Source organism: Coffea eugenioides, chromosome 3, assembly GCF_003713205.1.
Source record: "Coffea eugenioides isolate CCC68of chromosome 3, Ceug_1.0, whole genome shotgun sequence".
In the NCBI taxonomy this organism is placed as follows: domain Eukaryota; kingdom Viridiplantae; phylum Streptophyta; class Magnoliopsida; order Gentianales; family Rubiaceae; genus Coffea; species Coffea eugenioides.
Window position 1 is genome coordinate 17713321 of NC_040037.1, and position 12744 is coordinate 17726064.

At 33.9% G+C, this 12744-nt stretch overlaps 2 protein-coding genes across 2 annotated transcripts; one reads left to right on the plus strand and one right to left on the minus strand.

The window, feature by feature from the left end:
- Positions 1 to 2420: 2420 nt before the first annotated feature.
- Positions 2421 to 5062, plus strand: LOC113765561 (pirin-like protein). The gene is made up of 7 exons (XM_027309783.1): positions 2421 to 2729; positions 2938 to 2987; positions 3248 to 3286; positions 3395 to 3423; positions 3512 to 3574; positions 3686 to 3789; positions 4185 to 5062. Exons 1-7 carry the CDS (start codon positions 2509 to 2511, stop codon positions 4666 to 4668), a joined length of 990 nt encoding a protein of 329 aa, XP_027165584.1. The 5' UTR covers positions 2421 to 2508; the 3' UTR covers positions 4669 to 5062.
- Positions 5063 to 9025: 3963 nt separating this feature from the next.
- On the minus strand, positions 9026 to 10984 carry LOC113766219 (putative late blight resistance protein homolog R1B-8). The gene has a single exon (XM_027310431.1). The coding sequence runs from the start codon at positions 10982 to 10984 to the stop codon at positions 9026 to 9028; it is 1959 nt and encodes a 652-aa protein (XP_027166232.1).
- Positions 10985 to 12744: the final 1760 nt, after the last annotated feature.

The window sequence follows — 12744 nt, forward strand, 5'->3', positions numbered from 1 at the left end:
TTTGTGATATTTGTTATTCAAACCGTATTCAATCTTCATAATTCTACTTTTATTGGAGGATTGCTGAATAGATCATCATATGTCCTCGATTTTTTTCATAATTACAAAATTTTTCATAACTACACTTATTTTTCACTTATCAATTTTAACATGGACTAGCTTTCACTACAATATGTAGCATATTATCTTTCACCAACATTTTGTCCTCTCTTCTTTAAAGTCTACATAATAGTCATTTTGACACTTCAAAAAACAGATGTGAAAAGAAGAAATAATGTTAGTAAGTCAACAAAACTTTCAAATTCAGCATTATTTTCCCGTATGTCAACATTCCTATAACAAATTAACCATGAAATAATGGGTATGATAAGAGAGTAATTTGACACAATATATTTGTAGTTCAAAAATCTAATATACCTCCCTTTAATAATGGGCGATTTTTTTTTTTATATCAATACTGTAATTGATTTTTATGGGTGCTAGGTTTTTCCTCTCTCCTCTTCTTGTAACTTCTTCTACTTCATTTTAATAAATTGGGATTAATGGTTAACCATTCACAATTTTACCCTCAAGATCTCATGAGATTTTCTTAAATAAATTTATTTAAAAAAGTTTGTAGGTTCACAATTTTTTTTTAGAAACTCAATTTGGACTCATTCTTATCTTCCAACCTTTTCCCACCCCCTTCTTTTCTCCAAGTCTTAACAGATTCTTGTCAATTACGTCTAAACATGGACAGCACACAGGAAGACCAGATCTTTTCTTCGGAACTTGTTAGTTGGCAAAATCAAGATAAAAAACAAACACAAAAAGACAAATAGTGGTATTTGTTTGATTAGTAGTTGTATTTGTTTAGAAAGGGTATTTGTTCTAAAACATCAATGTACATATCAATAGCTAATACTAGTAAGCATGAAAATGGGTAGAGTATTACCAGTCGCAACTCAGATCTATTGTGTTTCTCTTGAATTTGGATCCAGCTTTTCAACCTAAACTCTACCTAGATTCAAATCCTTTACCAAAATCATGGGTTTGGATAGGATCTAATTTTGCTTGATTCATGTCATGATATAGATCTGAACTTAAACCCTACCTAGAGGCTAGACTCATGAAAGTTCTCACTTCAATTAATCATTTTCTCTTTCCCCAAGTGATGTGCTTAATCGAAAAGAATTATTGGAGAATGAATATTTAAATTTTACCCATTTTGCATCTAAATCTCCTCTAATCAATTTTACTTATAATTTCTCTCCATTCTAACAACATATATCTCATTTAATCAATTTGAATTTTTACTTTTTATCCATATATGGTAACTTTTCTTAGTGTAGATTGATTGTTACATTGTTAAAAATTTATTAACATTGGGTACAAATTAATAAATCATTCATATAAAAATAGATTGCTGCTTTCTTTTGGTCTTGAACTAAAAATGATTATAAAAAGGTTTATAGTTATTTTCACGAGAAAATTTAATTACTATCTTAAAGAATACCTATTACTTTTTTATGTATTATACTATTTAATGAATATTATCACATTCTAATAAATTTATGTATAAAAGTTTGTAAAGGCTAATATGGTAGTTATGTTTGAAATACAATAATTTTCTAATACAAAGTGAATAATATGTATAAACATTGTTCATGAATTATTTATGTTTTGCATCGATACATAACTAATTATAATTTAAAAAAATCAGTTCTAATGCATGGGCTAAATATTAGTTATCCACTTGTAGCTAATTTCAACCATCCCTTTGGCTTTTAGTTCATCATCTTTCTTTTTTCATTTTTCCCCCCAAAAGTCAAACACTTTATTAAATTGACCTCAAAATTTTTTTGGCTGATTGCCAAAGTTTATTATTATTTTTCTTTGGTTAATTTTTCAATGAAGTCTTGCCATGCTGTCAGTAAAAATACCCCAAAATTTTAAATTAATCCACTTCCCCATTTACAGAAGCATACTTTACCTTTACCCCCAAAAAAAAAGATTTTTACATCTTCACCCCCAACAAGTAAATGTTATTCAATCAGTTAATATATCATTTAGTTAAAAAAATTTTTGCCCAAAAGGAAAAACTTTTGAAATAGATTCAAATCCTAATAAAGCTTCCTTCGGGGGTCAGAAATAGACCCATATTTTCATATTTTAAATTATGTTTTTACTTTGAGTAAATCTTCTTTTTTTTTTTTTTTTTTTTGGGCCAACGGCTCAGGCTAGTAGTCCACCATCATGGTGACATGAGTATGATGTCATCAAATCATTGGTCCAAAGAGGAAGAAGTGGACCCCATTTCCAATTTTCCCCACGCCCCCTTTAGATTCCCAACCAACCCCAGCCTTCCTGGCTTCCCGCATCCCCAAAGTCGTTATAAAATACACACACTCACACACTAAAATTATACGGGAACACCACGGCCATCTTTTCTTGTTCGGCGTGTCCATATATATATATATATAGACAAGAAGAGCAAGAGTTGGAAAATCAAGCACAAGCAAATATTACATGAGAGCTTTGTCTAGACAATTTCTAGTGAATTTGCATCCAACAAGAATTGCAAATACAAGAAACAACAAAGGAGTTTACAGTTTTATCAGAGGAATAACCATGTCTACGTCGTCAGATCAAAGCTCTGGTTTTGATAGTCCAAGACTTGTTGTCAAGAAAGTCTTGGCTAAGCCACAGAGTGAAGGAGATGGTGCTGTTGTTAGAAGGAGCATTGGCAGGTAATTTCTTCTTTTTTTTGTGGGTTTTTTTGGTTTGTTTAATGAAATTATGTTGTAGTAATCCGTAGGCATTGCATCCGGGAACGTGGTTTCGTAAATTCTTGCATTCTTGTTTTCTGAAATTCATTTGATTTTGAGCGTTTTTGGAACATTTGGTGACATGGGTTCTGATTATCTCTGAATTTTGTTTGGTTGAATGGATGGACAGGTCTGAACTGAAGTATATTGATCCTTTCCTCATGTTGGATGAATTTGCAGGTACAATTTACTAAAATCCTAGTGTTCTTGATTATGGTGTTTCTGAAATAAAACTCTGCATATGGTTTTCTTCATGATTCTTTGGATAGAACTTTTACAGAATTCTTGAATTTGTGCTGAATTTGGTAACGCATTCTTTATATTTTGATGTATGATGTGTTTCACACTGTTTTATCAGTTTCAGTGCTGCTTAATTTTTGCCCAAAAGCAAAATGTTGCTTAATTTGGTCTTTGATTGTTGATTCAATGTGTTCTTGCAGTTTCACCCCCTGCTGGATTCCCGGATCACCCGCACAGAGGTTCATGACACATACATTCAACTCTGTTTCAATCAAATTACCTGATTCTGTTTTCCATACGTTGGATTTGATCAGTTATCTTACTTTCTGCTCCCTGATATTGTGCAGGTTTTGAGACTGTTACATACATGTTGCAGGTAAAGAGACCGACTTTTTGTACCTGAAATTCTGTCCTAGATTACCAGAATTTAGGTATGACCGGAAATTTGGCCTTGTTTTCTTTAGGGAGCTTTTACACACCAAGATTTTGCTGGTCACAAGGGCACAATCCGCACCGGTGATGTGCAGGTAAATTTTCATACCTTTCTTACAACTTTGTCACTGAATTATTGTACTGCTAATTCAAGAACTAATGAAAAAATTCAGTAGTAAGCAATTCCTATGTGGGGTTTTGTGCAGTGGATGACTGCAGGAAGAGGCATAATTCATTCGGAAATGCCTGCAGCAGGAGGAACACAGACAGGCCTGCAGCTTTGGATCAATCTTGCTTCCAAGGACAAAATGTAAGTTACCAGGCATGTCCGTTTTCTAGTCCATTTTGACCTGATTCCAGACACATGTACTGCACAGAATATATGTAGATTACCTTTCTGATTAAGACATCGAATTTTAGCATTTAGCAGGCTATTTGTGGATTGTGACATTACTCCATTAATTTTAGAAAGTCATGTTTATACACGGTGTTCTAGAAGGCTACTTTCTGCGAATTGGTGTTGATCAATAAGCCCTTCTATTTGATCCACTAAGGTTCAGATAAGTGCCTAATGATTTCAGAATCTTTTTTAGTAAGGATGGTACTGGTGCCTAATGCACTGTCAACAGTAGTACATCATTAGTCCGTAAATATTGACTTATTGCTACTTTCCTCTAATAAAATCGCCCTCCGTACTCATTGCAGGATTGAGCCAAGGTATCAAGAATTGCTGGATGAGGACATTCCAAGGGCAGAGGAAGATGGAGTTGAGGTTAAAGTACTAGCAGGAGAATCAATGGGAGTCCATTCTCCGGTTTATACGCGAACCCCAACAATGTACTTGGATTTCACTCTGAAACCAAGAGCTCACTATCATCAAAGCATCCCAGAATCCTGGAATGCTTTTGTGTACACAATTGATGGAGAAGGGGTGTTTGGAATACCGAATTCATCACCTGTTGCTGCTCACCATGCTTTGCTTTTGGGTCCTGGAGAAGGCCTCAGTGTATGGAACAGGTCTTCCAGGCCACTGAGATTTGTTCTAATAGCAGGGCAGCCACTGAATGAACCAGTAGTTCAATACGGTCCCTTTGTCATGAATACACAGGCTGAAATTGATCAAACTGAAGAGGATTATCATTATGCCAAGAATGGCTTTGAAATGGCAAGGCACTGGAGGTCAAAATAAGTGGGGCAAATCTTCAAATGCATCAGAAAGTATATTACAAACTATAACAAAAATTGAGAAGAAATAAAAGGTTACAGTCATTATCTGTCAATGTCTGTCTTTGTCTCCACCAGTACACAGCAATCATGGAAACTGAAAAGAAAGATATTTTTAGTCTTGTGAGGAAAAGGTTCTAGAAACCTTGAAATGAAGGTGTAGATAAAGCAGTAGCTTATGTAGGTGGATTTTTCATTTGGGATTGTTTCCTATTTCTAAAGCAGCTCTTTTACTTGTAATAATAGGTCATGATTTAAAAAGTTTCCCATTGCCATCATTGTTATTAAAGAATTCTTCCTTTTACTTGAGATCAAGAATATGTTTTATGAATAACAGGATGTGGCTTTTAATGAGACAAGTCCTCTTGCCATGTGCACAAGTTCAATTCAGTACCATAATGTTACTGGTTTGATTATCTCATGTTATATGGCTTCCAAATTTAAATGTTAAATCAATCCACAAAAGTCAATCATCTCAAGTTTGAGCGTTAAATCAACTCAAAACTATAAAACTGTCGATAAAAAAACAGACAAATCATCATATCATATGATCAATGAATTTCAGAAAAAAAAAGGACAAACATTTCAATTATGGTCCACAAGTTTAAGTATTGGTTCAACCCACAACTATGGAGTTGTTGGTTTAAAAACAAACAAGGCATTGTACAAGTCAATAATCTCATATCATATGATCCATGAATGTAATGGAAAGGACAAATAGGAGTTAACCATGTTTAATTTTTTTTTTCAATAAAAAAGAAATTAGGAAAAAAAAGTATTAATTAATTCACACTAATAACTTCTAGTAGGAGTAAATTTAGGTGGTGGATATGATGGTGGGGTTTGGTTTACTTGTGAGTTGATTTCTCCATCAAAAGCAGGTGACCCTCCACCAAGAATGCTACTTGGTGGCAAATATTGATTTGGCAATCAATGAGGATCTTTGCGTAATTGGATAATTGGCTATATGTTCCTTAACGTGGTCACTTATTCCATGATCTTTTGTTCACATCTATTTGGCTTTGTTTATAGTATTGACCTTGTGGTCCTATATATAGGGCACTCTGCAAAATCACTATGTAAAATGTGGGATTTCATAAGATTCCTTTTGTAGATTACCAATAATTGGTTTATCACATGGTGTCCATGCATGAAATTTATGGTCCATCAAAAAATTTTATGGGGGCATACTAATGGAATTTAATAATTCGAGGCTTAAGTGCATTTGTTTAGAATTTATAGGACCAAATTGTTAGAATGCAAGGACTCTGATTTAGGAAAAAGAATTCAAAGAAATAGAGTAATTGACGACTAGAAGGAAAGTCAAAATGTAGGATACCCTATTGCCCGTAAAAGTGATCTTACTCCCACAGGAATATGTCCATGGTGCAATATGGGTCACTAGGCGGTCACTTTCCAAGATAGAACAACGAACAACGACTAGCATCGATCGCGTGTATTCACAAATCAAGGTTTTGACCTTGTAATGGATTACTCAGTTCCAAAATGTAAGACCAAAAGAATAAAAATACATGTAAGAAGGAAGAATAAAAATAGAATTTACTTCTAAATTGAAAATCCAAATCCTCTATTTATAGGAACACAAGAATAGAGATGCATGTACCATCATTATTACAAAGTACATGAATTTAGAAGTTATATGAAAGAACTAGTAAAATCCAAGAGGTACATGAATCTAAGAATGAATCTAAAAGGGAATGAATCCAAGAGGTACATGAATATAAGAATGAATCTAAAAGGGAATGAATGTATTGATTAAGCTTAGGAAAAATGCATGAAGAACACTTAAATTTAAGGCAACATTTCCATCACAAATATGTTATAATCAATATGCTTGTTCACATTATACACTTCTATCTAATTTGAATGTCTAACTTCTCTTGCTATTTCTTCCATAAGAATATTAATTCTATTTAAACGAAGACTTTAAACAAGAAATATTCGTTTGTACATTTTATACATCAAAAAATGATAGTCATATGTTGTAAAATCTTTTTTGAGTTCATTGGGCTAATGTAGCAAAGTAAGTTCCTCATTTTCTCTAAAAGCAAATATGTTTTCAGCTTTCTCTTAATATCTACATTCAAATATCTACAATTGAGTTTATTAAGATACTCGATAATTACTAGTATGAAACAAAATGAAAGTTAAAGCTTTACTTCAATAAACGAGTTGAGATATATACAAATCATGTATCAACTATCAAGCTTTATTCTAAGCGCAAAGGGTAAAGAACATATTAATGGATAGAGTACGAGTAAAAATTGCAGTTTTAGTCCTATGCATGCTTGGCTAGTCTTACTATAGCCTAGTATGTTTCACTTTAGATAATATTTTCTTCCTTAAGAATTGCATACTTCTCATTTAGATCTTCAATTCTTAATTTTTCTTGACATATTTGATCCCTCTTATTTCTAACATTATACTCTTGAAAGGCATGTTGGATGCTGGAGGAGTGGACTTGAAGTGCAAATTTCATAAAGATAAGAGACCGAATTTAAAAATTTAAAAGGTAAAGGACTAAAGTTAAATTATTTATATCTTAAAGAATCATGTATGGTAAAGATGCAATATCGGGAACTAATAATGAAATTATTTTGTCATACGAGGAACCAAGACTTGTTCTTCCTACATTTTCTTTGATTTGTACTTTGCCCCATATGTGGTAGACAAATCACATCATAGTTTTCTGCCTCTAGAGAATTTGAAATGTATCACAATGTGGCTTGTTATATAATGAGAATTTTAGTGTATCAAATGCTCTTGAAAGAATTGTAATATACAAAATAGTTATGTTCGGATTTCTATTTTTTTGGAGTTTTTTCTTGAAAAATGTATTATAGCAATTTAATGTATGCATCAAAAAAGTAATTGAAAAATGTATTTGCGAAAAACGTAAAAGTCACTGGATTGTCTTCTATTTCACTTTATTTACACCTTATTTACACACATTGATTTGCTTGCATCATCAACATATTTTCCAATCACTTTTTTATCTCACATACATCACATCAAAAAAAATGCTATAATACTTTTTCACAAAATTATTTCAAATAATTTACAATCCAAACACAAGGTTAGAGTAAAAAGACTAGGATAGAATAGATTATACAATAATTATTGTCTCCGAAAAAAAAAAGACTAGGTTAGAGTAAAAATGTTGAAGAAGGATGTCATGAATATACCTTTGGTCGCATATATAACAAAACACCGTTGAAAAGCCTATAAAAATTATCTTACATGGTGTTTTTAAACTTCAAATGAAAATTGTTAAGTTTATAACTAAAATTTATAAGATCTATTTTGATGAAATTAGCATAGGAGCATAAGCGTTGCACATAGTGGGCATTTGTTTTAGGAATACGTACTAAGATAATTTTTAAAATTAATTAAAAAGAATAGAAATTTAACTATTTAAATTTCTTATTGCTATCAATTTTCTCCTCCAACAAAACATATAAATCATTTGTTTAACAAAACCTTATCGATAGTACGTCTTGGTAGCAAAATATAGAAAATGGTTAGCTATATTGTCAAAACGATTATATTCTTGCCAGAGCAATTTCACTTTAAATAATAGTAATACCTTCACGGACCAAAAGTAATCATATTTTGTATTGTAAAGATCCACGGAATACAAAAGCGCCAAAATTGGAAACCAAGCGAACGTGGGACTTGGTTCATCTCTAATTGATTCTCTCTCCATTTTCCGCAGTATTCATCTAGATGTATGACATGTATTTTCATTTATTAATAAGAGTTAGAATTAGTCAAATTTAAAATGACCATGATGTGTGATGAAAGTGAGCCAGCATGTGTGATGAAAGTGGGGCATGACTTGAAAAGATTATTAACTGACAGTTAATATCCCTAACCTATAAAAGACTAATTGAGACATGATTTGCTGTCAAGGCATGTTTGAAAAGAAATAGCACAAAACCATCATTAAATTCAGCAAAACGAAATTACACAAAATAGGCCAACAGCAAAATATCTGAATAATCTCATTGATTGTTTCCACCATATCTTGACAAGAAAAGAGCCATCGATCCTTTCCAACTTTTACCTCAATCTTCCACAAAAGCACCAAAGAAAGCCAGACCACCAATTACAATCACAAGAGGAAAAACCACCGTAGCAATAATTAGTTGTTTGTTCATCAATTTCAATGTGCTCGCGCATGCATTACAGGCCGATTAACGGTAATGACAAATGGTAAATATAAATTAAAAATATCTACAAGCCGATTAACGGTAATGACAAAAAAGGAAATTACCAGATATTGCACCAGCTGATGCCCTTCAATCTATGATGATGATCTTCAGATTCACATCATTTCCATAATTATCTTTCTGTTCTTCTTCAATTTCCCGTACTAAAGATTTGACTCTACTTCCGCAATGCGCCACCTGAATTGTTTTTAGATTAGATATACTCCCTAAACAAGCAGGCGTCTTTTCCAATTTAGAAATTCTTTGAAGATTTAATTGCTGAAGACGCGGGAAGTAACCATAACCACTGTCAGGGTCTGCCTCTGTCCACTCCTCCACCTCTACTTCTTCCAACGTCAAGACCCTGAGTTTAGGGAATCCTTTTTCCATCAGCTCCCACATATGGCCGACCATTGACTGCTTTCTTAATTCGAGGACTTCAAGATAGGGTAGTTGTTCAACCAATGACATTTTTCTACAGGGAAGACCCACATTGTAAAGACTCAACTTCTTCATATTCATGGGAAAGGAAAGCTCAACATGTTCCCGTGAACCTAAGGTGAGTGACTCTAGGCAGTCTAGTCGACTCATGTTCAACACTCCATTTCCAGTCCGTTCATCGGAAATATTAAGTCGGCGAACGTTGGGAATCCTTCTCAATAAGTTCTCTCCCTCTTTATAAAGACGCAAACAAGAGAGTGTGCCTAAATTGGGTAAAGTGGAGAGGTTTTCAACACCTTTGTCGTTGGAAGATACACGAATAACAACGCCCATCTTTGCATGTACATGCCTCAACTTCTTCATGTTCCAGATGCTATCTGGCAATGAAACTATCTGGTGAGAATTTAGACAGAAGGTTTCCAAATGTGAGAGCTTGGCTATAGATGGTGGAATGAATCGCATGCGCTCTGCTTCAAGGGCTAAGTACCTCAAACGAAGAAGTGATTCCACTTCAGCTGGAAGCTCGTTCAGCCTTAGGTTAATGCCCTCTAAATTCAGAACGTTAAGACGTTTGTAGATGCAAAAAAGGAAGGAGATGTTAAGCAACTTAAACTTATGCAAAAAAGCAGTAGCATCAAAGAATAGCAGACTGGCTAAATGCGGACAAAATAGCCTTGACTTTATAAAATCTTCTCCACTGGAGCAAATGGACAACCGAGGTAGGTTGGGATGCTCATTAAAGGTAGAAAGCTCATCATAACCTCGCAGGACCTGAAGAAATTTCTTTTCTTTCGCCTCGCCCTTACAGAACTCAAATATCAAATCGTGAATGTAACAAGTTTTGACTCCACCAATGGATCTGCTTTTACTTACCATAACTAAGTTTCGACCAATTAGATCCATCAGATATTCTTCTGCAGTATCCTCTGATCTCTTTCCTTCAATTATTTCCACAAATCCTTCTGCAATCCATAGACACATCAACTTCTTGGCACCAATTTTTTCATCTTCTCGAAATGCAGCAAAATACAGCAAGCATGCCTTCAAGTGGTATGGTAAATGCTCATAACTGAGCTCCAACGACTTCTTGCACTGGTCTGTACCAGACACCATGGTTGAAGTTAAACTTTCAGCAAACTTTTCCCAAACCAAAATATCATGCTCTTTAGTTGCTAGGACTCCAGCTACAACAACAAGTGCAAGTGGCAATCCCCAGCACTTTTCAGCAATCTCCATTCCCAATCCATGCAATGCTTGAGGACATTCTTCTTCTTCTCCAAACACCTTCTTCAGCAGCAATTCGGAACTTTCTTTCTCACTGAGTGGGTGAAGATAGTGAGGTTCTCCACCATAATGAACCTGTGAAGCTACATTAGAAGATCGACTCGTAAAGATGATTCTACTTCCATTCTTGTCATTGGGGAATGCAGTTCTCAGCTCATTCCATACCTTAATGTCCCAGACATCATCAAAAACAACAAGATACCGATTCTTCAATAGCTTTTTGCAGAGCTTTTGAACCAAGTCATCTTCATCCAGATTTTGAAGCTCATCCTTCCTAGAATGTTTGCCATCAGAGCACAAAATTTGAAGTAACACATTTTTCATGTTAAATTCTTGAGAAACAGTGCACCAAAGACGAATGTGGAAGTGACAGGTTACTGAACTATCATTGTAAACTTTTTTGGCTAAAGTGGACAATCAATCCGTAGTGACGGGAATCTAGGAATGAATGCGGATCCCTATCAATATAAAAAGAATATATAATTAGTTACATTACCTTTCTCTCACTCAATAGATCTATCTGGTCTGATACGGTACAGTACAATACGAGACGATGGAATGCAATGGGATAGATGGTAGAGGGCTGCCTGCGCCCAAAAGCGATGATTCACTTGTCCCCTTGTCCATAGGGACCTCGTGGCATACAACCGAAACGACTCCCGCTAGATAGCCGCCCCTTTCTCTCTTTTTAGAGCCTCGTGGACGGACGAAAGAAAGCCTTCGTTGCCCATTTAAAATGACAATATTAGTCTTACCATTTTAATAAAACTCCCTTTGTTGGGTATGCATATAGAAAGAATGATATTTATAATTATTTTTTCTTTTTCTTTTCTCTTCTTATTCCTCTTTTTTTTTTTCATATTTTACCAGTAAAACCACAGAACTATAAACTATAAATATTGCTTCTAGTCATTATCATTACCAAATGTTGAATTAGTGACCTTTTTTTGACAAATTTGAATCTGATCTAATTTTTTGTTGATCCTTTTTTTCTTTGCACCAAAAACAACAGTGATTTAAAAAGAAACTGTCCAAAACTACTACTAAATTATTGATACCTCTAACATTTCAAAAATCTACAAACTCTAAAACAATTATGATAATACTTTCTTCTCCAACCTTCAAGGAATATGTATCCCTAGTAAAGCACTATGTACAGTAGCCTGTCATAGTGATAAAACTATTGTAATAATTGTTTATTAAATAATAAATATAGGTATTGAAAATTTGGTGCTTTTTTTTTAATATTTGATGCTATAGATTTTACAATTGTTTTGGAAAGCAATATAAAAACTATATAAACCAAGGACATTTTAGGATGTTCATTTAAATTTTTTGAGTAGTTCTAAGGTTTGATTACCAAATGTATCAAATCAAGGGCGGTAAGTACAATTTTTAATACCTCAAGGGAGCTCAGTGAAATTGTCTAAAACCTTAGAGGACGTTTATGAAATTATCCCTACTTATAATCAACTTTGAAGTGCTACAATCAACATAGTGGGCAACGAGAATAAACTCCTAACTATGAAAGTACATGACTTGGAATGATTATAAAAAAAACCATTAATATTCTTCACCTAGGTTGCTGAAAATTATTGGGCCACACAGGATCGGTTAGAGGTGGGCTGAAGTGAGAAAAAGTCCACAACACACCACAACTTTCAACTGGGGAAGTTATGGACTTTTTATTTGGTGTTCGAAAGACTTAATATATGGTGTTCGAAAGCCGTACAATTTAGTTTATTGAACCCTTGTTTTGGCCCTTTCGGGTCAAATATTGTTTAGGGTATCCACAATTACCCTTTATTACACCCATGCATTATAAACTGTCCCATAGTAAGAATATAATGCCTATACATGCATAACCATCACTACATGCATAATTGAAGCAAAAAAGCCGAAAGAGTGGGTCTAATTAGTCCAATTATTCAAAGCTTTGCAACAGTTTCATTTTATCCAGTTATTCAAAACTTTTTCAGTGGTCCCTTGAATCCAATTTTCAACATGTTTGCAATGGTAAAATAATGGTAGCATTGTTTCAATTTCACGAGTGTGCAGCAGTATTTTTTTTTCACTTTCAATTC